Source organism: Schistocerca gregaria, chromosome 8 (assembly GCF_023897955.1).
Source record: "Schistocerca gregaria isolate iqSchGreg1 chromosome 8, iqSchGreg1.2, whole genome shotgun sequence".
NCBI lineage: Eukaryota > Metazoa > Arthropoda > Insecta > Orthoptera > Acrididae > Schistocerca > Schistocerca gregaria.
The window spans coordinates 366,397,339-366,424,043 of NC_064927.1; the positions used below are offsets into that span (position 1 = coordinate 366,397,339).

General features: G+C 39.5%; 1 protein-coding gene across 1 annotated transcript; it reads left to right on the forward strand.

Annotated features, from left to right (window-relative positions):
• The first annotated feature begins 5,056 nt into the window (after positions 1 to 5,056).
• LOC126284076 (39S ribosomal protein L30, mitochondrial) lies at positions 5,057 to 25,947 on the forward strand. Its single transcript, XM_049982706.1, has 3 exons — positions 5,057 to 6,043; positions 17,805 to 17,931; positions 25,592 to 25,947. The coding sequence occupies exons 1-3, from the start codon at positions 5,940 to 5,942 to the stop codon at positions 25,877 to 25,879; spliced, it is 519 nt and encodes a 172-aa protein (XP_049838663.1). The 5' UTR covers positions 5,057 to 5,939; the 3' UTR covers positions 25,880 to 25,947.
• Positions 25,948 to 26,705: the final 758 nt, after the last annotated feature.

A 26,705-nucleotide genomic window follows, 5' to 3' on the forward strand; every position in this document is an offset into this window, starting at 1 on the left:
GAATGATGCCCTCTATTGCCATGACTAGAACAGTACCATTCTATGACATGTGATTGTTACTGGATGAACTATTTATTTAATACCCTCTTATTGATCTTCCAATGATTCTCCACTTTTAAAAAAATGTTTATATTGAATATAAACTGAGCACAGATGATCTGCATTTATATTCAATTTATATAAATTCACAGATAAATAATAATAAATAATATATAAATAATAATATAATATACTAAATATAATAATAAATAAAAATAAATAATAGTGAAACTTAAAATATGACTGGAATAGTTACTATTGTTGACATGGAACTTTGTGACTAACCTTTGAGCACTAGAAGGAAACGTCTTCCCAATCTTACTCAATTAATACACAGTCAAATTGTTCTACAGTGCCCATAATGGATAAACATAATACGTGAACTTAATAATAACTAGTATTCACATGGGACTAACTGATGTTTGACCTATAAGCAATAGAAAGAAACATCTTTCCAATCTTATTCAGTTAACCTACAATTAGAAAGTTCTATGATAGCCACAATAGACAGACTTAAAGTGTGACTGTATAATAACTAGTGTTCAATGAACTGCATGATTAACTGACACTAGTATATGAGGAGAAGAAAGAAACATTTTTCCACTATGAAATATTTTTATCTTTGAGTGTTACAAGATTTAAGTTAGCATTTTGTAGAGCAGAAGTGGAGAAAGGAGGAGTGGTCATAGTCATCAGGAATTGACATAAATGAGAGAACTTAGAAATTATCATAAATGTTTCACAGAACAGCGCATGAAAGCTACAGAAGTAGAATTTCGTAATAAATCCTTCGTAATAGTAAATGTATATGACACACATGCAGGCAACGTTAATCTGTTCTTAAATTATCTTGAAGTTCTACTGAACTACTTAAACACAAAAAAGAAATAGTTGTTACTGGTGATTTTAATGTAAAATTTCTTAAAATGAAATAAAATTGATATTGCAAAAGTAATAGTCAATGGCCTCTCAGACCAGTACATGCAATTCCTTTTATAACATGTTACTACAGACCAGGAAGAGGGTATTCAGTAAGGGAAAAACAGAGTATTTTAGGGTACTCCTTAACGACATGATCTGGAGTGATGTATGCAGTACTCATCATATCAGTGAAAAATACGACATTTGAGTGATGTGTGCAGTGCTCATGGCATCAGTGAAAAATACAAAACTTTTATTAATAATGTCCTTACTGTATTTGAATATTGTTTTCCCAAAACAAACTAACCCTGAATAGACCTAAGCTACAAAGAAGTCTTGAATTACTGAAGGAATAAAGTATCATGCAAAACGAAAAGGTAACTGTTTCTGTCAGTCAGAAATAGTTCTGATGTTGATGCTATAGCACATTACATTACATATTGCAAATATTAAAGTTAGTAATATGGACATCAAAGCAAACACATTAAGAGAAAGAGACAATCACAACAGATAACAAAATAAAGACGATGTTGGATATGGTGAAGGCAGAGACTGGTAGAACCAAACTTGAAGAGGAACATACAGCATTAAGAATAAATGACACATTGGTAACCGCTGTTTGCAGTATTTTGAATACTTTTAACTGTTATTGAAAACATGGGGTTTCATGTCCAGTAGATGCTGGACGATTAGTGATAAACAAACGAATATACGAATATATATCACAGAAACAAAAGATAATATACACTCCTGGAAATTTAAATATGAACATCGTGAATTCATTGTCCCAGGAAGGGGAAACTTTATTGACACATTCCTGGGGTCAGATACATCACATGATCACACTGACAGAACCACAGGCACATAAACACAGGCAACAGAGCATGCACAATGTCGGCACTAGTACAGTGTATATCCACCTTTTGCAGCAATGCAGGCTGCTATTCTCCCATGGAGACGATCGTAGAGATGCTGGATGTAGTCCTGTGGAACGGCTTGCCATGCCATTTCCACCTGGCGCCTCAGTTGGACCAGTGTTCGTGCTGGACGTGCAGACCATGTGAGACGACGCTTCATGCAGTCCCAAACATGCTCAATGGGGGACAGATCCGGAGATCTTGCTGGCCAGGGTAGTTGACTTACACCTTCTAGAGTACGTTGGGTGGCACGGGATACATGCGGACGTGCATTGTCCTGTTGGAACAGCAAGTCCGTCAACTGCACATACGGTTCACGTCCACGCTGTCGTGGCATGCTACCAGTGTTAAAGACTGCGATGGAGCTCCGTATGCCACGGCAAACTGGCTGACACTGACGGCGGCGGTGAACAAATGCTGCGCAGCTAGCGCCATTCGACGGCCAACACCGCGGTTCCTGGTGTGTCCGCTGTGCCGTGCGTATGATCATTGCTTGTACAGCCCTCTTGCAGTGTCCGGAGCAAGTATGGTGGGTCTGACACACCGGTGTCAATGTGTTCTTTTTTCCATTTCCAGGAGTGTACATAAAACATAAATAATTACAATCATAGAACGTATGAGTAATAGAATGAAATTTTCACTGAAGGACATATTCATATTAATAAAGTTATTTGTAGAGAGTGGTCAGAGGTATTCCATGCCAGCATCTACTGGACATGAAACCCCATGTTTTCAATAACAGTTAAAAGTATTCAAAATACTGCAAACAGCGGTTACCAATGTGTCATTTATTCTTAATGAAGTATGTTACTCTTCAAGTTTGGTTCTACCAGTCTCTGCCTTCACCATATCCAACATCGTCTTTATTTTGTTATCTGTTGTGATTGTCTCTTTCTCTTAATGTGTTTGCTTTGATGTCCATATTACTAACTTTAATATTTGCAATATGTAATGTAATCTGCTATAGCATCAACATCAGAACTATTTCTGACTGACAGAAACAGTTACCTTTTCGTTTTGCATGATACTTTATTCCTTCAGTAATTCAAGACTTCTTTGTAGCTTAGGTCTATTCAGGGTTAGTTTGTTTTGGGAAAACAATATTCAAATACAGTAAGGACATTATTAATAAAAGTTTTGTATTTTTCACTGATGCCATGAGCACTGCACACATCACTCAAATGTCGTATTTTTCACTGATATGATGAGTACTGCATACATCACTCCAGATCATGTCGTTAAGGAGTACCCTAAAATACTCTGTTTTTCCCTTACTGAATACCCTCTTCCTGGTCTGTAGTAACATGTTATAAAAGGAATTGCATGTATTGGTCTGAGAGGCCATTGACTATTACTTTTGCAATATCAATTTTATTTCATTTTAAGAAATTTTACATTAAAATCACCAGTAACAACTATTTCTTTTTTGTGTTTAAGTAGTTCAGTAGACCTTCAAGATAATTTAAGAACAGATTAACGTTGCCTGCATGTGTGTCATATACATTTACTATTACGAAGGATTTATTACGAAATTCTACTTCTGTAGCTTTCATGCGCTGTTCTGTGAAACATTTATGATAATTTCTAAGTTCTCTCATTTATGTCAATTCCTGATGACTGTGACCACTCCTCCTTTCTCCATTTCTGCTCTACAAAATGCTAACTTAAATCTTGTAACACTCAAAGATAAAAATATTTCATAGTGGAAAAATGTTTCTTTCTTCTCCTCATATACTAGTGTCAGTTAATCATGCAGTTCATTGAACACTAGTTATTATACAGTCACACTTTAAGTCTGTCTATTGTGGCTATCATAGAACTTTCTAATTGTAGGTTAACTGAATAAGATTGGAAAGATGTTTCTTTCTATTGCTTATAGGTCAAACATCAGTTAGTCCCATGTGAATACTAGTTATTATTAAGTTCACGTATTATGTTTATCCATTATGGGCACTGTAGAACAATTTGACTGTGTATTAGTTGAGTAAGATTGGGAAGACGTTTCCTTCTAGTGCTCAATGGTTAGTCACAAAGTTCCATGTCAACAATAGTAACTATTCCAGTCATATTTTAAGTTTAACTATTATTTATTTTTATTTATTATTATATTTAGTATATTATATTATTATTAATATATTATTTATTATTATTTATCTGTGAATTTATATAAATTGAATATAAATGCAGATCATCTGTGCTCAGTTTATATTCAATATAAACATTTTTTTAAAAGTGGAGAAGCATTGGAAGATCAATAAGAGGGTATTAAATAAATAGTTCATCCAGTAACAATCACATGTCATAGAATGGTACTGTTCTAGTCATGGCAATAGAGGGCATCATTCTAGAAACAACCCCCAGGCTTTGGCTAAGCCATGTCTCCCCAATATCCTTTCTTTCAGGAGTGCTGGTTCTGCATGGTTCGCAGGAGAGCTTCTGTAAAGTTTGGAAGGTAGGAGACGAGGTACTGGCGGAATTAAAGGTGTGAGTGAAAATTTCATTCTATTACTCATACATTCTATGATTGTAATTATTTATGTTTTATGTATATTATCTTTTGTTTTTGTGATATATATTCATACATTCGTTTGTTTATCACTAATCGTCAGTATTTCCACATCTTGTCTGTGTGTGTGTGTGTGTGTGTGTGTGTGTGTGTGTGTGTGTGGGTGGGTATGTGTCTGTGCGATCTCTGGATCTAGTGTACGATGTCGCTGGTCAAACCTGATAGGTGGAATCATATGCCAGAATTTATCTGTGAAGGACATATTCATATTAACAAAGTTATTTGTAGAGAGTGGTCGGAGGTATTTATTATTATATTTACTATATTATGTTATTATTTATATATTATTTATTATTATTTATCTGTGAATTTATACAAATTGAATATAAATGCAGATCATCTGTACTCAGGTTTTATTCAATATAAACATTTTTTTAAAAAAGTGGAGAAGCATTGGAAGATCAATAAGAGGGTTTATAAGTAAATAGTTCATCCAGTAACGATCACATGTCATAGAATGGTACTGTTCTAGTCATGGCAATAGAGGGCGTCAAAGTGACATACATATTTGTAAAATTTTGTAAATATTAGGAATCTGTTAAAAAAAGTTTAACACAAAAGTGAATGTGCATACCAATAAGCATAACAGTTTGTATATATATATATGATGCTTAAACATTTGCAAGTAACCCGGACGGTGTGAATGTAAATCTGCATAATGTTATTATTTGCTACATGGTGCCTGATTTATAATACTGCAGCTACTATGAGCAATAGAAAGAGTGTGTAATCATGCAGATCGTTGAATACCACGTTGAAGTCTGCAACGAAAGATAAAATTAAGGAGGAAATCATACTTACATCTTTGCATGAACAGATCGCCATTGTCTCAGTTTTGAGGAATTGATTTCGGTGAAAACTGGGCTGTGGTGGGAATCTCAACGTCCATTAAAAGTGCAGCAAAAGAAAATGAAGAAAAGTCAGCTTTGGGTATATACACGGCACTGGCAGAAAATATCAACACCAAGTTTCACCAGACTTGCAGTGATTATTTCACAACTATGCTGAACCGTCCCACGCATAGTCTTTCTTAGGTTCGTCTACTCTCCATTATTTAAATCCCATGCAAATGACCTTACTATAAATTTTGAAGAAACATGAAATGGCGCATTTAGGTACTATAATAATTAATTATACTACACGTCGTCAGTTACTGATACTGTCTATTCAACAGATTATGCGGTATTTGTTATCATCTTAACCAATGTCAACGATAAAACTCAAAGTTGTCTGTTACTGAAACGTAGATAGATATTATCACTGTTGTGAAGTAGGGTATGCTTTTCCTGTGGACCGGTAGAAAATAAAAGTATATAATATCTTATCCCTGAATATAATTCCATTCATTGGTAAGAAATGCGTCCATTATGGAGCAGAAGTGAACTTCGCGTGATACCTGTGTTGTTGGAAAGTCTATGGCGCTTAGTATTTACGTGCTTGGTATTTCCGAAATACAAAGATAATCTGTGAGTTGTTTATATTTTGAACTTAGAAGAATGTTCGGAAGGTTCGTTAGCAGGTTGTGGAGCTATGGACGTTTGAGGAATTATTCAACGGATGGTGGTGGCATTAAATACCATGGATTCACGTATTACCCAAGGTATAATTTTTAATTTTCTGATACAGTTGTGTTATTTTCTTAATAAAGGATCGCCGAGCAAGTTACATTATTAAATCGCTATTAGTAATGATTTAGCATACTTGTGTCTTAGCACCCATTTAAGCTCTATTGTATTCATTCAAGAGTTATTACATTTCATACGAAATCGTAAGTGCTCGGTCCGAGAAATCAGCATTTTAATATATATGTTTGTATGTTAAGTGTTATGAGCCACTTTTTTGTAATTACATCGTATTCCATTTGCGTAATTGGATACATCGCACAATTTTTTGTGGTATTACTTAATTGTTTCGCACAAAATTGGTCTTTCGAGTCGACGGGGATGTGTAAACAAGTTACGTACGTCAACATCAACATCTTACGAAGGACTGGGAAATATATTAGTATAAGTACAGTTGTACCATGTAACAGTATTTCACCCCTCTCCATTCGCGTATGAGGCATGGTAATAATGACAGGTCATTTGCGAAAGGTTCAGTTCATAGGGGATTGTATCTTATATCCAAATTCCTCAGTTAATGCTTATTCTTGGAACGGATCTAGTGGAAAACACGAGCTATTGATATAGTCTATGAGGTGTGATGTCAGTGTGAACCAAACCTACGGATACCCGATGGCAGTTTCGTCTCGTAACATAATCATCATGTTGCGTATGATGCAGTACACATGCAGACAGAAAGACAACAGAACCATGACATTATTTCTTTTGCGTCTGTGTAATGTTTGGACTTAGGTTGACGGACCGATCAGTAACACAGACAGAGAACTTGGTTAGGTTGGAAGCTGGCAGTTTGCCTGCGAGTTGGTGAATTCAACGAATGCAGATTCGAAAACTTACATGTGGTAACAAATCGATCCACAGCTTAGTGCGACGTATAGGTTAAGATGATAGGTGACAGTTTGGTTGTGAATTGGCAAAGCAGTATTGAACGTTTCTTTTATGTATTTGCAGTAAGTAATTCAATTCTTATTGGTGGTGGTATAGACAGTGTTGTTTGCTAGAACTATTGCTAATGGAGATGGCTGTGCATGCAAATGTACAATGATTTAGGCACTGTTTATACTAGATCTATGTAGGTCTAGTGGAGATGGCAAATGTGTAGAAGACTGCAATAGTGCCGTTCTGCTTTGACCAGTACCAACTGAAAGATAGACTGTAGCTTAGCTGTAGATGTAGTTTGGGATTTGCCATAGAGATAGTTTGAGATCTAAATTAGGTTGGAAGGTGATAATGCAGTTGCGATTTGATGAGTGACAAAGTCACTAATTTTAGTACAAAGCGCCCTCTATCATGTTCTGTATAGTGGCTTGCAGAATATGTAAGTAGATGTAAAATATGTTATGTGCCCACTGGGTTTCTGTTTGGCTTTCCATCATTCCTAAAGTTATGTAGTAGAGTCTTCTAATTAAACAATGGAAAATCCAGCATGGAATGTAACAGTCAGATGATTCTATATACATGTGTTATAGGTCTTCATACATACAAATTAAAATTTGTAAACTTTCCATCTTTTTAAATTTGTATTGCATTCCTGTTACCTGCTATGTAACCTACATACAATTATTCATCTGCACTATTCTAGGTGCTTATGACCACATGATCCGGAGAAGGGGAATACTGCTCTTGTACTTTGGCCCCTATTTGATCAGTGGAAGTCTGCTATCTTCATGCCAATTCTAAATGTGTATGCTTATTACCGACCTGAGCTTTATAACAGTTTTGTGAACCATAGCCATAAGTAGCCAGTGTAGATAGTGTGTTGATCCGTGTGTAGTGACTGTTGATATTTTATGTACAGAAATGAGTGAAGAGGCTGTACCTGAGCCTTCTACTGAATCATTATCAAGTTTCACATAACTTCTGCTACAAATTAAACCATTACATGCTTTTTTTTAAAAAAAAAAGCTATTTGCTGGCTGTTCTGGGAGGAAGTTTGGCTACTTACAGCGGCCGATGTGCTATTAGTTGATCACAAGATTTCCCTTTTGACATCCTTTGCTTGTGGCAAGTAAAAGTATGCAATCGGTACTTAATTTTTAGTCAGATTTTGGTTTATTGTATTGATTCCAAAGTCTTATTTTACTGTAATAAAAGTTTTTATATTAGTTAAATAGTGTACAAAAATTAATCATCAATATACACTGATGACTGGTTGATTTGGACACATACCTGTCTGTCAGACTCTGCCTTGATGGCAGTGGGTGTTAGACACTACTAATGTTGTCCTGATTCATGACAGCTCATCAGCCACTAACAACTCTCAAAGATAGATCATGACTTGGTTTATGGCATCCATATCTAATGCGAGTGTCCATCAGATATAGTTAATAGCAAGAAGTTAACTGTCCGGGAAGTATCAGATGAGCACACTCTCAAGCCCACCAAGTGTTTCTCAAACCATTCTAATATGATGTGGGAGAGACAGGATGGTGCATATCTTACTGAGATTGCAGATCCTGTGGGATACTGTGAATAAACAAATAGATGCACATTTTTAGGGCAGTATGTTCCTGTTTGCATAAATCATGCGTGTGCTTTCACATGGCAAAACTTAAATCAAATTTTGGGGCACAACCAGTGCAGGCTGACAACAGTAGCTTTTCATATTATAAAGAAATATACAATTATCCTTAATCCCCCTCCCCTCACCACTTTTTGGCAGTTTCATACTTGGTTACCACGGGGCCCCAACCTTTTGCAACATCTTTTCCCTTCCAAGCTGCATATCTATCCTCTTGCTGTTCTTTTTTCTCTCCCTTGGGGAACATGTCTGGGCTGTTTTTGGAAATGTATTCTGCATTTTTGGTAGTCAGTATCAGAATACTCTCCACTGTTTTTGATTCCTTTTTTCTTTTTTTGTTCACCTTCTCCCGTTGTTCGTCCACTTGAGGTTCCTCTTTTTTATTCTTCCTCCCTGTGCACTCCTGAAGGCCATCCCACACATCTGACACATAACAGGTGACTGGGTAACATGTAATTCCCAGCCTCGTGTCGATAGGTAGGGTTCGAATATACCTACTGGTACAAGCCAGGCCCAGGGAGGGGTGACTGCCTGAGCTGCTACTTTCCCAAATTGCCGATTGGTCCCTCTGTCAGGTGTTCAGGAGGTGTGGACAATAACCTAAGGTGGGTGTGCCCCCTCCTGAAGTCCCCCCCCCCCCTCCCCCCAGTTGTGGAAGCAGCATGCTATTGGAGATGATGGCAATTGTGGGGGATATACTCGCAATGAGCCAATCATCCTCAAAATCAATGGCTACGAAACATAAACGGAATGAGGCTAATGATTCAAAGAGCCTCCCAGCTGCAAGACGGTCAGTTCTTCGTATGGTAAATCCGTTAATTATTCAGAAAGCCGTTGATTCAATTGCTAGCCCTGTGAAATCCTTCTCTCATTTGTGCAATGGCACTTTGCTTTTGGAGACTACTTTTTCTCGAGTACAACAACTGCTTGCAGCTTCGCTCCTCCATGGCTATCCTGTTCGTGTCGAGACCCATCAAATGCTGAATTCTTCCCGTGGTGTTATTTACACTTCAGCTGCTCGATGATCTGACATGCAGAAATCCAAACGTATGTCTCTGGTCAGGGTGTCATAGCAGTCCCTCGGGTGATGAAAAAAGGAGGTGCTTCCTTAGTGCCTTGGAATAAAGTGGTTCTTCCGTCAAAGATCAAAGCAGGCTATGAAGTCATCACAGTCAGGCTGTATATTCCATACCCAATGTGCTGCTACCAACCACACTAGAGAGTCCTGTCAACACCCAACCAAATGTGTAACATGTGGTAAGGATACTCACAAGGCCGCCTCCTCCCAACTGCAATGGTGACTATCCACTTCCTCCTGCGATTGTCCCATGTATCTTGACGCGCAGGCTGTCCAAGAGACTACTTTCGGTTCTCAAGTACAACTGCTTGCAGCATCGCTCCTCCATGGCTATCCTGTTCGTGCCTTAGCTGGTCACTCACAAGCTGTTTGGTAGTCAAAAACCCTGCGGTCTACCATCTGACACCAACAGTACTGTTCTTGCTTCATCTCCCTCCGTGAAGAATGTGGCCATGCAGACATTTGACCTGAAATTTTGCACCAAGATTGTGCAATCGCACTCCAATGTTGTAGTGTCCCTGTTTCCTTCTCCAACTATGCAACAAAATACCAGACTTTCGCTTCACAGGGTGAAGTCACCAGCTACACTACCGGCAGGCCAGAAAGGACAGAAGGAATACTCCCGTGAAGACTTCCTATGTCCCTCCAGCTAACCATCCATTCTTCCTCTGCCAATCAGAAAGGCTCTAAGAAGTCAAACAAAGGCAAACAGTCTTCTCCTTTGCTGACTTGGATATCCTCTTTGATGGTGTCACCATGTGATACCCTCGCCCAGGTGACCTCCATGTCTCCGGTATGCACCACCAACCATTTAACCATTTTTCTGCCCTGGACTCCAAAGGCCTGCTGAAGAAGAATGCCGACATCTCTGTAAACCTCATGAAGCAAGATCCTCCTGCCTCTGCGCCGTATAGCAGCCAGTCTTTGAAAGCTGTCACTTGGCAGCCACTGAGGTAACACCCCTTCATTTTTTTCTCATTGTGTCTCTCTTCCAGTGGAACGTTTGCAGTCATTGATCCAACAAAGAGGAATTATGGCTGCTCCTAGAATTGCAGTCCACTTGTTGTCTGCCTTCAGGAAACAAAATTGTGTCCTCATGGCCAGTTTGAGCTCTTGCATTTCTTCCCTGTCCATTTTGAACTTCCTCCCTTGAGGAAGGCATTCCATCTCATGGGGGAGTCATGCTGCTCATACAGGGTGACCTTCATAGTCACCCCATCTCCCTGACTACCCACCTTCAAGCTGTTGCAGTTTACCTGTTCCTTCCTTGAGATTTTACCTTTGTACCTTTTGCATCCCCCTGCCATACGATGTCATCAGGGCAAACTTCCTCCAGCTTATTGGACAGCTGCCCCACCCCATTCTGTTGCTCGGTGACTTTAATGCACACTGTCCCCCTGTCCGGGAGGTGCCTACTGGACTGACCTTCTCAATTAACTTAACCTCTTCTGCTTTAACACAGGAGCACCCACATTCCTTTCAGACTCTACGCACACCTATTCCTGTTTGGACCAGTACTGCCCAGCATGCCCATCGTCTTGGGTGGTCCATTCTCTCCGACACATATTCGAGTGACCATCTCCCATATGCTGTCCATTTTCTGTCTCCTACCCCACCTACATGCACACCCAAATGGCAGTTTACTAAGGCCAACTGGAGGCTTTACTCCTCCTTGGCAACCTTCGATGAACAACAGTTCCCCAGTTGCAGTGACCAGGTAGAATATCTTACAAATGTTACCCTTACTGCTGCAGAACGTTCCATTCCTCACACTTCTTCTTTACCACACTGTGTATTGTTGGCCCCTTGGTGTTCTGAGGTGTGCCACGATGCAGTTCATGCTTGGAGATGTGCTCTCCGCATTTTTAACCATCCTCCTACGATGGTAAACTGCATTCATTATAAACAGTTGCGTGCATGGTGTCATCGTGTTCTTCGGGATAGCAAAAAAGCTACCTGAATTTCATTCACTAGTTCTTTAAACAGTTCCACTCACTCTTCCATCATGTGGTCCAACCTCCCAAGGCTCCCTGGGACCAAGATCCATTCCCCGATTTCCACCCTGATTGTAGCAGACAATGTCATTGTTGACCCTGTTGGTATCTCTGACACCTTGGGCCACCATTTTGCGGAGATTTTGAGCTCCTCTCACTATCACCCTGCCTTCCTCCATCGGAAATGAGCAGAGGAGGCTCAGGCGATACCATTTTCTGCTCAGAATCGTGAGTGCTACAATGCCGCCTTTACTATGAGGGAGCTGCATCGTGCTCTCACTCCGTGCTGATCTTCTGTCCCAGGACCGGATGATGTTCACATTTGGATGTTGCAGCACCTTTCTGTTGCAGGCAAGCAGTTTCTGCTTCAAACGTACTGCAGCATCTGGGCAGAGGGCACATTTCCCAGATGCTAGCGTGAAGCCACTGTTGTACCCTTGCCTAAGCCTGGTAAGGACAAACACCTTCCTTCTAGCTACCGCCCCATTGCTCTCGCCTGCTGTTTTTGCAAGGTGATGGAACATATGATTCATGCCCATCTGGTATGGTGGCTTGAGTCTCACAATTTACTAACCACTGCACAGTGTGGGTTTCGAGTGCACTGTTCTGCAATTGACCATCTCATCACTTTGTCCACCCATGTTGTGGTTGGTTTTCTGTGGAAATCTCAGACTGTGACCGTGTTTTTTCAATTTGGATAAAGCCTATGACACCTGCTGGAGGACTGGTATCCTCCATACTCTCTAAATGTGGGGCTTCCATCACAGCCTCCTTCGTTTCCTTCAGGAATGTTTAAAAGACCAAGTTTTCAAGATACGTATGGGTTTTGCTTTGTCGGACACCGTCATTCAGGAAAATGCTGTGCCTCAGGGTTCCATCCTTAGTGTCATCCTCTTTGCTATTGCCATTAACCCTATAATGGCCTGTCTCCTGTCGGGCATATCCGTCTAGCTTTTTGCTGATGATTTTGCCACAGACGTGACTCATTGAGCGGCATCTCAATCGTCTTTGCTCATGGAGCGTTGACAGTGCCTTTTGTTTTTCTGCTGACGTAACCATTTGTTTGAATTTCTGGTGGCGCAGTTGGTTTCTTCCACCGTATTTACATCTTGGACCTGTTGCTCTTCCATTCATTGAAACCATGAAATTCCTGGGGCTTATGCTCGATAGGAAACTTTTTTGGTCTTCCCACTTGACTTACCTGGCAGCCTGCTGTACATGGTCCATCAGTGTCCTTTATGTCCTCAGTGGTACTTCCTGGGGAGCAGATTGAACAACCCACCTCCATTTGTACCGGTCACTTGTCCATGCGAAACTAGACTATGGGTGTTTCCTTTATGCATCTGCATGTCTGTTCCTCTTACACCGTCTCAATACTACCCGCCATTGTGGCTTCCATTTGGCCACTGGCACCTTTTACACTAGACTCGTTGAGAGTCTGTATGCAGAAGCTGCTGAACTACCTTTGTCTTAGCATCATGATTTTCTTCTCGGCAGATGTGCATGCCGTTTGTCTGCATGAATGGCCACCTGTCCTGTGCCTCCTTCAATACTTCCTTTGATCACCAGTATGGGGCGCGTCCCTACTCTCTGTTACCTCCTGAAGTTCGCTTTCAGCTCTTGCTCCGGTCGCTTATCTTCATGCTAACTGCAACCTTCCCAATGGGTGTAAAACCTTCACCACCTTGACTTCGTGTGGCAGCCCATGTTCACCTTGGCCTTCTTTCACTTCTTAGAGACACTATTCCAGCCTTGCTCTACCACCTTCAGTTTTGCGGCCTTCGCATGGAACTTGACGATAGTACCTTTGTATGCACTGATGGCTCTGACTGAGCGTCGTGTCAAGTGTGCCTTTGTCATTGGCAATGACAGTTTTTGGTATTGGCTTATGGAACAGCAGAGCCATCTGTGCGCTGTACACTGTCCATCCCTTAGTGCTACAGGTCCAGGAAAGCTGTCACTTGCTCACTCTTGATGGAGCCACTGTGATGTTCATGTGGGTCCCTGGTCATGTAGGCGTGACAGGAAATGAGGCTGCTGATGCTGGCTTCCCAGGCTGCAGTTCTCATACCTCAGCCCGCTAGTCCATCCAGCGATCTGTGTTGCCATCTGTAAGCAGGTAGCGTCGCATAGGCATCACCACTGGTCCTCCCCTCATGGGAACAAGCTCCGGGTTATTAAACATCTCCCATGAGATCATTTTAACTAGGTTGCGTATTGGGCAATGTCTTTTTAGCCATTGCCATTTGTTAAGTGATGCTCCCCTCCCCACCTCTTTGTGCGTATTGCACTTAACTTTTAATGGTCTACCATTTCTTAACAGAATCCCCTTTTTTTAAACTGCTTACGTTCTTGTTTGTGTTTGCCGTCTGAGTTATCGGCCGTTTTAGTGAACAACGTGGTACACAAAAAAGGTCCGAACGCTGTTGCAGAGGCAACGGAAAAAGCATGCGAAGTTCAGAAGAACGCGAAATCCCGAAGATGGGCTAAAATTTACAGACGCGCGAAATTTGGCACGTACTTCGATGCGAGATGCCTTTAATAGGTTCCACAACGAAACATTGTCTCGAAATTTGGTAGAAAATCCGAAGAAATTCTGGTCATATGTAAAGTACACAAGTGGCAAGACGCAGTCAATACCTTCCCTGCGCAGTGTCGATGGTACTGTTATCGACGACTGTGCCGCTAAAGCGGAGTTATTGAACACAGTTTTCCGAAATTCCTTCACCAGGGAAGACGAATGGAATATTCCAGAATTTGAAACACGAACATCTGCTAGCATGAGTTTCTTAGAAGTAGATACCTTAGGGGTTGCGAAGCAACTCACATCGCTTGATACGGGCAAGTCTTCAGGTCCAGATTGTATACCGATTAGGTTCCTTCCAGATTACGCTGATACTATAGCTCCCTACTTAGCACTCATATACAACCGCTCGCTCACCTATAGATCTGTACCTACAGATTGGAAAATTGCGCAGGTCGCACCAGTGTTCAAGAAGGGTAGTAGGAGTAATCCATTTAACTACAGACCTATATCATTGACGTCGGTTTGCAGTAGGGTTTTGGAGCATATACTGTATTCAAACATGAATCACCTCGAAGGGAACGATCTATTGACACGTAATCAGCATGGCTTCAGAAAACATCGCTCTTGTGCAACGCAGCTAGCTCTTTATTCGCACAAAGTAATGGCCGCTATCGACAGGGGATCTCAAGTTGATTTCGTATTTCTAGATTTTCGGAAAGCTTTTGACACCGTTCCTCACAAGCGACTTCTAATCAAGCTGCGGAGCTATGGGGTATCAGTTGTGTGACTGGATTCGTGATTTCCTGTCAGGAAGGTCGCAGTTCGTAGTAATAGACGGAAAATCATCGAGTAAAACTGAAGTGATATCAGGTGTTCCCCAGGGAAGTGTCCTGGGACCTCTGCTGTTCCTGATCTATATAAATGACCTGGGTGACAATCTGAGCAGTTCTCTTAGATTGTTCGCAGATGATGCTGTAATTTACCGTCTAGTAAGGTCATCCGAAGACCAGTATCAGTTGCAAAGCGATTTAGAAAAGATTGCTGTATGGTGTGTCAGGTGGCAGTTGACGCTAAATAACGAAAAGTGTGAGATGATCCACATGAGTTCCAAAAGAAATCCGTTGGAATTCGATTACTCGATAAATAGTACAATTCTCAAGGCTGTCAATTCAACTAAGTACCTGGGTGTTAAAATTACGAACAACTTCAGTTGGAAGGACCACATAGATAATATTGTCGGGAAGGCGAGCCAAAGGTTACGTTTCATTGGCAGGACACTTAGAAGATGCAACAAGTCCACTAAAGAGACAGCTTACACTACACTCGTTCGTCCTCTGTTAGAATATTGCTGCGCGGTGTGGGATCCTTACCAGGTGGGATTGACGGAGGACATCGAAAGGGTGCAAAAAAGGGCAGCTCGTTTTGTATTATCATGTTATAGGGGAGAGAGTGTGGCAGATATGATACACGAGTTGGGATGGAAGTCATTACAGCATAGACGTTTTTCGTCGCGGCGAGACCTTTTTATAAAATTTCAGTCACCAACTTTCTCTTACGAATGTGAAGATATTTTGTTGAGCCCAACCTACATAGGTAGGAATGATCATCAGAATAAAATAAGAGTAATCTGAGCTTGAACAGAAAGGTTTAGGTGTTCGTTTTTCCCGCTCGCTGTTCAGGAGTGGAATAGTAGAGAGATAGTATGAATGTGGTTCGATGAACCCTCTGCCAAGCACTTAAATGTGAATTGCAGAGTAGTCATGTAGATGTAGATGTCGACAGTGTTTTACTTTTTATCCATTTTAGCAATATGGTGAAGACCATTTAATTTTTAGTTCTGGACATCTGTTTCTCTATGGCATATTTTATCTTTCTTCTTGTCACTCTTTTTAGCTGTCTTCTCTTCTGTCGATTAGAATTGACGTATAGTCATTTTTAACTCCTCTTTGTCTTTGTGTTCTATAGTTTTGACATGGACACGTGTGACACTAGTTGTTTTTGCACCTTGAAAAAAAAAAAACCCTCAATAATAATGAAAACACTGTTAGTGTAGGAAAAACTTTAATGCCTGCCAGTGTTGTATATTGTGATGGATAGTTTTTTTTTTTAAAAGGAACTATGATATAAGAAGTGCAAACTGTGAACCATTTTGCTACATGCTGCTAGTAACACTCGGGGAAAGTAAATTTTATGGAAAGTTTATGACAAGTTTTAGATGCATATGGGTGTAAAATTCCCATTTATGAATCAATAGGTGTTGAAGTTTCTGATTTCATTTGCAAAAACTTACTTTTGCAGGACTAACTATTCTGCATTAGCTGAATAAAATCAGAACACCACTCAAGGTTAAACTTTGTAATCAAGCAAGAGTAATCATTTTGAGCAGCTTCACGCCACAATTTTACTAAACTGTAATCTGAAAAACTGGCATCCATCCCATTGAAGTTTATGGTTTCTCATTAAAACCTGGAATTTTTAAATCACTCAGTATCAGTTTGTTCTGACATATGTTATGGTTAACTCCAGGAATTAAGTCTTTCACTCAGTTCTTGTAACATTATATTTATTTGTTGTCTATAGTGTAAACTTAATACACATTTACATTTAAAACTAATGCCATATCACACCAAACTAAAAAATTAATATTTTAGATGATTTTTCACCTCTTTAACTGTGAAAACACACAGAAACTGATTTTTTAGTGAATATAACCTGAAATATTTTAATTTGCCTACTGTTTTGTAATCATTGTCATACATTTATGATTTTTGGAAGTATCAGGTTTTTTAGTATTTTCCTTGGAACAGATCAGTACAATACAATGGTTGTCATGTTCGGCAGTGTCAACAAACCGTTGTGCGACTTAGCAGATTTATGTTTTCCATGGTTTCCTAAATCAGTGATGGCAAATATCTTGGTGGTCCCTTTGAGAAGTATCTGTGGATTTCATTCCTCATTCTTTCCAGTCCAAGCTAGTGCTCAGTCTATGATTACTTGACCATTGCTAGGACGTTACTCATCATGATGATGGAGACAAGACAATACACTCCACATGCACTAGTCACAGTAACCTACATGACACAGTTAGTTTAAACATCTGGACATGTAAGCCTCCTTAATGATGTCAAATAGAGACAGGGACTTAAAAGTCAGAGGTGCTTTCTAATGGGATGACAAGAATCATTGTGTAAAGTGTTCAGAAGGTTTTTGTCAAAGCCTGATAGCATTTTCGATTATGGTGAATTGCTCTTATTGAAATTCTTTGATATGACAGAACTGTGGCATTATCACCATACATAAGTTTTTGAATGAAATCATCAGCCTTTGATCCTCTGTCAGACTAAAATATAAAGAAAGTGTTAGAACTACTAGCTTTTTCGGATTTGTGAGATTTTTCTTTAGCTCAGAGAGTGGAAAACTTTCTTTAAATCTACAAAATTCTACACACATTTACAGGAAAAATGCCACAAACAATTAATGACAGATACCAATGGTAAGCATTGTCTATGCAATAGTATAAGGCCAAAAATACTGTAAAAAGTGCTTTGGATTTTTCACCTAAAGATTACTGTTATAGTAGGTTGTAATAAATTACTTAACATATGCAACTGCATTACAGGTTTCCAGACTTCAAGGACCCACCGTATGAACCATCAAAACTTTTTATGGTGCAACGTGTGAAAGCTCTCAAAGGCCGCCCATACTGGGAGAAAAATATGATGAAGGAAATTGGTCTGGCTGGAAAGGTTTGTATAAACATGCCGTTTGTAAGTAGTGACTATAAGAGCAGCAGCCTTTAATTTTATTTTTACAATTTTTCATTAAAATGGATTTGAATGTAACTAACTAAAGCTGTCTTCGGACCAAATGTAGGTATGAACACCTCAGTGCTTTACTGCGCATGGCCCTATTTGAAGTGGTATGCCCTTCCCATTCACACTGACTTCACCAGCCAGCTACACGATGATGTATAGTTCAAGATAGAATTTAATGCACAGTGCAATAGCACGTTTTTGAAATGTATAAATTGATGTTGGAGCTGAAAGAAGTGATAGACAAGAATTTTAAAACCCACTGAGGATTGATTGAATTCCCAACCACCGACATTATGAATACATGAGAGGAAACAATAAAAATGGAAGACAGAGGAAGGCATGCTTTGATTAACAGCGATGTAAGGAAACAATGCCTACGACACAAACAGAAGATGATGATAGAGAGAAATATATGAAGACTTTGATCAGTCGTGCAGTTTGTAAAATGATGTGAAGATCTAACAGTCATGTGGTGCGAAGGAATTGGTATTAGCAGCAACAAGTGCTTTTGAAGTGGCTGGAAGTTGTGGAGGGTAATGACAACTTAACAATGATACAATTAATTAACAATGCTGCTACTGAACACAATAAACTGTTATTCTCCTAAAATATCACCATCATCAGTACTTACTTCCAACAAGCCGGATAGGAACTTTGTGAACGATATGCCTCATTTGGTTTCTGTCCTGGTATAGCTTTTCCTTCTCCACTAAATCTCATGTTACTCCTCTACTCTTGAGATCTTCCTTAACCTGGTCTGTCCATCTCTTTCTAGGCCACCCAACTGGTCTTCTTCCTGGTACCTTCAGCTCCAAATACTGGCGTGGAGTTGGGTGCATTCGCTTCACATGACCGAACCTCTTCAGTCTCCTAGCACTCATTCTCTCCTCTGCAGTCAGTGTCACCTGCAGGTCTCTCCTTACATAATTATTCCCGACTCTGTCTCTCTCTTTTGTAGAGCTCTGACCTAAAGAACTTCATTTCACATGCTTGTATTTGACTCTCTTCTCTCTTATGACACAGGCCTCTAGGCTATACATCATGATTGGCAGGAGATAAGTTTTATGCGTGGTCTGTTTGGCTGTTTGAGGGACTTCCTTGTCCCAGATTAGATTTTGTACATGGTGGAAAAAGCTAGATCCTTTTGTTATTCTGTTTAAGACTTTTAGTTTGGAACTTCCATCGCATGATATGATGCTACACAGATAATTGAAGCTTTTCAAAGATTCAACCTTCTCCCTCTCCAGTATGATGTAACAAGGTGTGGGTGTCCTGCTCATCTTCATTGACACTGTCTTGTTTCTACTCATAGTTAACTTGAATTTTTTAAATTTTGTGTTCCAGTAATCTCTCCTCTGAACCTCCATTTCTGTCTCTCCCCAAATGGCAATGTCATCATCAAAAACAAAAGCGTTGAGATCTTCATTTTATTCTTCCTTGATTTCTTTCATTATTGTGTCCGTAAGTGTAATGAAGAGTAAAGGGGAGAGCGAACTGCCTTGCTGAACACCTCTCGTTGTCTTAAACAATTTTGATCTTTCACCTCCTACTTGTACACTGCTCTCACAACCATCGTACAGCATCTGGACTTTTTTAATTAATCAGGGTGTATATGACCCAGGACAACCAGGAGATCTGGGAAAAGCCTGGGAATTTTTTCATCCGGGAGGAACCTGGGAAATTTTTAGAATTCTGGTATTTTTCATTGTTTTAGTTTTCTGTTAATTTTTTTAATTTTGACTGGTAAGAACCGATACTCCAACAAAGGATATTACTGTATCCCACTACAGCAGAATAATACTTTAACAGTAAAACATAAACGAGAGAAAAAATGGAAATAACTGAAATTGAAAATATATACAGCAACGACACACAGTGATCATGCAAGCATCTGCCAACTGCAAAATGTGTCAAAGGCTTTAGGAAGACTATGCAATGCTTCCTAACAACAAATTACCTCCAATGAGCGTGAAGCCATGACTGTTTACATTATATTTGTTTTAGCAGTTACAAATGGGCTCATGCGCATGTACGGTTGAGTCTCATTTAAGTTGTAGATTCTCCTCTTTCTGGCTACAGGAATGTGGCTGTTGCTGGGTGATTCAACCTATTGTGCTGCCATTCATGAATAGCATTCCAGGGGTGTTTTTCAACAGGAGAATGCTCACCTACATACTGCAGTTGTAACCCAACATACTGTGGAGAGTGTCAATATATTGCTTAGCATGCTCGATCACTCGACCTGTTTCCATTTGAGCACATATGGGACATTATTGGATGACAACTCCAGCATCACCTACAACCAACATTAACTGTCCAATGTATGGACCAACCAAGTGCAACAGGCATGGAACTCCATCCCACAAACTGACATCCAACACCTGTACGACATGGTGCATTCTAGCAGTTACACAGGTTGTTAAAGTAACAACATTTCACATTTGCAATGGTATATCTCACACTTATATTAACCTGTGATCTTTCAATGAGAAACACTTAACATACGTTAACCTAGATTCCTGAAATTTCAGTACTATAATTAATTAATCTTTGGTGTTGGAATTTGTTTTCCATCAGTGTATGCAACAACTCCTCCTTTTCTGATATGGTTCTGCATGAGTAAACTACTAGAGTGTAATCTTTTGTATGTGCCATATCTAACCCTGTGGGTATGGGCGCTAAGAAAGACACAGGACTGGCTTCACTATACTTTTCAGTGCTTTCAAAATTTTCTGAATTGGTAAGAAGCTCTTCTACCTTATTGATGAAATAAACTAACCTTAATTTTCTGTGCATTCTTAAGCATTTTGTGGGGCTCTTCTGTTATTTTCACTTCTTTCAAAACAAGATGCGTGAATCCTGATTCTAATCAGAAAAAGGTACTTCTCTGATGCAACACCAGGAACCACAGGGATCTTGCTTTGTGTATGACGGCCCTCTGTACATTTTCTGCAAAAAGCTCAGTTGTAGACCATGGCAAGTATATCCCCACCTCCCAGGTGTAGTGACAGACACTGTGCTCATATGAGATGTCATTTTGGTCAGTAGCAGCCTGCTCGACTCAGTATTTACAGGGCTCACAGCAGTGTTAACCCAGGGCTGGTCACTACACTGTAGGACCTCCACAAAACTCACATGTGTGTGTGTATTTGCTACTCCTATTTCATCCAGGTCACTTCAAATGCTGTAGTATCTTAGCCACACTGTTCCTACTCCACCTACTGCAATAACCTTCCAAAATCATTTGCACCATTTCCATACGTCCTCTGTCAATTGCCTAGCACTTGGCTTCACAATAGTTGTGACCTGGTACCATCTGGCCTACACCCCTCCCATGGTTACTATCTAATGGCAAGACTCTTTTCTTCCTATTCTCTTTGGGTGCTGGTGTACTCTTAATTTGTTTACTAGAAGTCTGGTGCATCCTAGTGTGACCTACAGCTGGATTAGGCTCTTCCCCTCCTACTTCAGGCAAAAAGTCAAATTAATTCAGTAGACTAGCTGAAATGCAGATGAAGAAATTTTAAGACCAGTCTCCTTTTACCTGTTGCTTGTTATTGTTACCCATTTCCCATTATCTTCAACCCCCCAACTCCCATCCCATCAATCTGTGTTGTTGTTGTTGTGGCCTTCACTCCAAAGACTGGTTTGGTGCATCTCTCTATGTTACTCTATACAGTGCAGGCCTCTTCATCTCCAAGTAACTACTGCAACCCACATCCTTTTGAATCTGCTTACTGTATTCATATCTTTGTCTCTCTCTACAATTTTGCCCCCCCCCCCCCCCCCCCCTCACTTCCCTCCAGTATTAAATTGGTGATCCCTTGATGCTTCAGAATGTGTCCTACCAACCAATCCCTTCTTCTAGTTACGTTATACCACAAATTTCTCTTCTCGCCATTTCTAGTGAGTAGCTCTTCATTAGTTACGTGACCTACCCATCTAATCTTCAGCATTCTTCTGTAGCACCACATTTCAGATGCTTCTACTCTCTTCTTGTCTAAACTGTTTATTGTCCATGTTTCACTTCCATACATGGCTGTACTTCATACAAATGCTTCCAGAAACGACTTCCTGACACTTCAATCTATACGCTCTGTTAACAAATTTCTTTTCTTCAGAAATGTTTTTCTTGCCATTGCCAGTCTGCATTTTATATCCTCCTAAAATGACCATAATCACTTATTTTGCTTCCCAGATGGCGAAATTCATCTTCTACTTTAAGTGTCTCATTTCTTAATCTGTTTCCCTCAGCATCACCTGATTTGAATACATTCCATTATCCTCATTTTGTATCTTCCTTTCAAGATACTGTCCTTTCTGTTTGCCCGTCCAAGTCCTTTACTATCTCTGACAGAATTACAACGTCATGTCATCGGCAACCCTCAAAGTTTTTATTTCTTCTGCCTGGACTTCATTCCTACTCCAAATTTTTCTTTTGTTTCCTTTACTGTTTGCTCTATCTACAGATTGAATAACACCGGGGATAGGCTACAATCCTGTCTCCCTCCCTTCTCAACCTCTGTTTTCCGTTTGTGCCCCTTGACACTTATAACTGCCATCTGGTTTCTTTACAATGTAAATAGCCTTCTGCTCCCTGTATTTTACCCCTGCCACCTTTAGAATTTTAAAGAGAGAATTCCAGTCAACAAAAGCTTTCTTTAAGTTTACGGATTATATAAATGTAGGTTTGTCTTTCCTTAACCTATCTTCTATGAGAAGTCATGGGGTTAGTATTGCCTCGTGTGTTCCTACATTTCTCCAGAATCCAAACTGATCTTCTCTGAGGTCAGCTTCTACCAGTTATTCCATTCTTCTGTAATGGAGTCATGTTAGTATTTTGCTGCTGTGACTTATTAAACTGATAGTTGGTAATTTTCACATGTGTCAGCACCTGCTTTTCTTGGAATTGGAATTATTATATTCTTCTTGAAGTCTGAAGTTATTATATTCTTCTTGAAGTCTGAAGTTATTATATTCTTCTTGAAGTCTGAAGTTATTATATTCTTCTTGAAGTCTGAAAGTATTTCACCTGTTTCATATATCTTGCTCACCAGATGGAAGAGTTTTGTCATGATTGCCTCTCCCAAGGCTATCAGTAGCACTAATGGAATGTTGTCTATTCCTGGGGCCTAGCTTCAATTTTTAAAAAATACCTTTGTCAAATTCTTCACACAGTACTAAATCTCCCTTCTCATCTTCATCTACGTCCTCATCCATTTCTAAAATATTGCCCTCAAGTACATCTTCTGTTTGCAGACTCTCTATAAACTTCAATCTTTCTGCTTTCCCTTCTTTGCTTAGGACTGGTTTTCCATCTGAGCTCTTGATGTTCATACAGGTGGTTCTCTTATCTCCAAAGGTCTCTTTAATTTTCCTGTAGACAGCATCTGTCTTACCCCTAGTGATATATGCTTCTACATCCTTACATTTGTCCTCTAACCATTCCTGCTTAGCCATTTTGCACTTCCTGTCGATTTCATTTTTTAAACGTTCGTATTCCCTTTCACCTGATTCGTTAATTGAATTTTTATCCACTACTGGCCATTAAAATTACTACACCAAGAAGAAATGCAGATGATAAACTGGTATTCCTTGGACAAATATATTGTACTAGAACTGACATGTGATTACATTTTCACACAATTTGGGTGCAGAGATCCTGAGAAATCAGTACCCAGAACAACCACCTCTGGCCATAATAATGGCCTTGATGCGCCTGGGAATTGAGTCAAACAGAGCTTGGATGGTGTGTACTGGTACAGCTGCCCATGCAGCTTCAACATGGTACCTCAGTTCATCAAGTGTAGTGAATGGTGTATTGTGACGAGCCAGTTGCTCGGCCACCATTGACCAGACGTTTTCAATTGGTGAGAGATCTGGAGAATGTGCTGGCCAGGGCAGCAGTCGAACATTTTCTGTATCCAGAAAGGCCCGTACAGGACCTCTTTGCAGTTTCTTCATTTTAATTTGCTGTTCATAACCAATAAATTGTGGTCAGAGTTCACATTTGCCCCTGCAAATGTCGTACAATTTAAAACATGGTTCTGAAATCTCTCTGTCTTACCATAATGTAATCAATCTGAAACCTTCAGATGTCTCCAAGTCTCATCCACGTATACAACCTTCTTTCATGATTCTTAAACAAAGTTTTAGCTATGATTAAATTATGCTCTGCGCAAAATTCTACCAGGCGGCTTCCTCCTTTGTTCTTTTCCCCCAGTCCATATTCCCCTGCTATTTTTCCTTCTCTTCCTTTTGCTATTTTTGATTGCCAGCACCCCATGACTATTACATTTTCGTCTCGCTTAACTATCTGCACAATTTCTTTTATCTGGTCATACATTTCTTCAATATCTTCATCATCTGCAGAGCTAGTTGGCATATAAACTTGTACTGCTGTGGTGGAAGTGGGCTTTGTGACTAACTTGGCTACAATAATGCATTCGCCATGCTGTTCATAGTAGCTTACTCTATTCCTATTTTGTTATTAATTATTAAACCTATTCCTGCATTGCCACTATTTGATTTTGTACCCTTCAATCTATGTAGTTGAACAGGAAGCAAAGATTTGTGTCCTTCAGGTGGAATTATAACTCGCAAAATTTGAGCTAGATAGCCCATCAATCTATCTAGATCAACTTTCATGTGTTGTAACTCAACCTGAAGGACACAAATCTTTGCCTCCTGTTCAGCACTTCTCTTGTCTTTTTTTGCATAGCCTATGGTTCGAGGTAAGAGCCTCGCTGAGTTCCTCATTCAGTTCCCCACTACAGTCTCCCAAGCTAAGTTCCAATCCACAGTCTACACATACCGCTCCCTCTTTGACTATCCTATGACAACACCCACACTTACCATGCATTGTAGGACAGATTACACACTTGAAATTAAATCTCTTTATTATTATTTGCTTTTATGGCCTTGTTGCACCACCACACACTAAAAGACTCATTTTTTTATTGGGTGAGAGAGAATGACGTGACAGTACAGTAAATGGAGAAAAAAACAATAAAACGACATGGAAATCACAGAAAGTTGGGAAAAAATTATGCAGATTACATTTGAAGAAATACTTAAACTAATGATATATTGGGACGTAATCAATAAAACTGTTAAAAAGAAGATTGGGTAGGAAGTACAACAAATGGGAAAGAAAAGCTCTATACATATTTGAGATTTTTTTGACAGAGATATTTAGCTCACTGTATGAAATTTATCATTTAAACTTTTAATATGAATAATGTAAATAGCAAGATAGTAATTGTGATATTGTAGTTACAACAAATTCCATTCCACTTGCATATTTACGATTCATCGGACTTCTTGCTATGAGTAAGTACTTTATAATTTCTAAATTGACAGAATGTGCAGTTACTTCATAACCTATAATTTTGTAGTCATATATTCATTGCATTCAATGTTCTCTTCAGGCATACATCCCATAGATATTTTGGGTCATTTGTGTTGGTCATTTCTTTATTCCTAAATTAATTTTCATGCAGTTCTGTTGTGAAAAGCAAATTATGTGTCTTCAAGTTTCCTGTGTCATAATTCTTGTAGTAATTTTTCCTTCTTTGTGTTTCCTGTGTAGAGGAGTGATATTGTTATCATGAAGAACATACCGGAGAACAACGCTCGCCTTTGGCAAGTTAAACATCTAGTTAAGATAACACCCATTACATGCCCAAATGGTCTTCCACCTGATGGCGACTACAGTGGTACATACCTTAAGGAAAATGGTGAATTCATTGTTACACCAAAGTTGAAAGTGCCACAAGAACAGGAAACAGCACTGGAGGTTTTTCAGAGTAAGAAGGACAGACTTGATGGAGAAACCTTGAGGAAGCACTTACGGCTTAAATGGCTGAATCCTTGGTGACCTGTGATTGTTTATTGTTGTATTATACTTTTAAGTAATTATTAATTGTAATAAACAGCTTATGTCAACTTTGGCAGAATTTGTGATTTATTCTTTCCTGATTTCTGAAGTCTATGATATGTCAAGATTTTATACACAATATGCCAACTAAATTACAGTTTTGGTGTAAGGAATTACATTTTTGCACTTCCCTGGTTTTCACTGCCATTTTCAACCCAATGAATCCAAACAATTGGTATTCTAGCATCTTTGATTTATAGGGTGGGGTCCATGAGATTTCTTTGTTTTGCATTGACACAATTATCAGGTGTAGAACTGAAATGAGAGAACACTCAAAAAGGGTGAACCTAAACTCAACCAACAAAATTTTGAAGGTTGTTGTATGGGATATTTTCCGAGTATTTTGGCATAAGGGACTCTTGCTCTCCTGTGCCTCGTTTAGTAATTGCATTTGATGTGATTTCTTACCCCCATTTTTACTATTGTATCCCAATAGTCCTGTCTTTGATTTATTTTTTTGACAGTGTTTGTTGTGTATTAACAGTGATATGCAGCAGTATGGATAGATTTTCCAGTAAAGAGTTTGCCGATACACACATTGTGTGTGGGTTCACTGAATGCATGGAGAAAAAGCACAATGACTTTATAATGAGCTGCTCCCACAGTGATCCCAACCGCATCAGAGTACTTTTTGCGCCCCTCTGTGAGGATTGTTTCATTACTCTTTGGTGTACATTTTAATGATTGCACATTACAGACTTTCACTGTTATGAAGATGTTTTGACAGAAACAAAAGGTAATTGAGCAATAATCAGTATAAATCATA

Excerpts from the sequence above, each read along its gene's own strand:
- LOC126284076 (XM_049982706.1), top strand. The coding sequence starts at position 5,940 with ATGTTCGGAAGGTTCGTTAGCAGGTTGTGGAGCTATGGACGTTTGAGG. Across the intron at positions 6,044-17,804 it reads GGATTCACGTATTACCCAAG|GTTTCCAGACTTCAAGGACC; the intron begins GTATAATTTTTA and ends ACTGCATTACAG. Across the intron at positions 17,932-25,591 it reads AAATTGGTCTGGCTGGAAAG|AGGAGTGATATTGTTATCAT; the intron begins GTTTGTATAAAC and ends TTTCCTGTGTAG.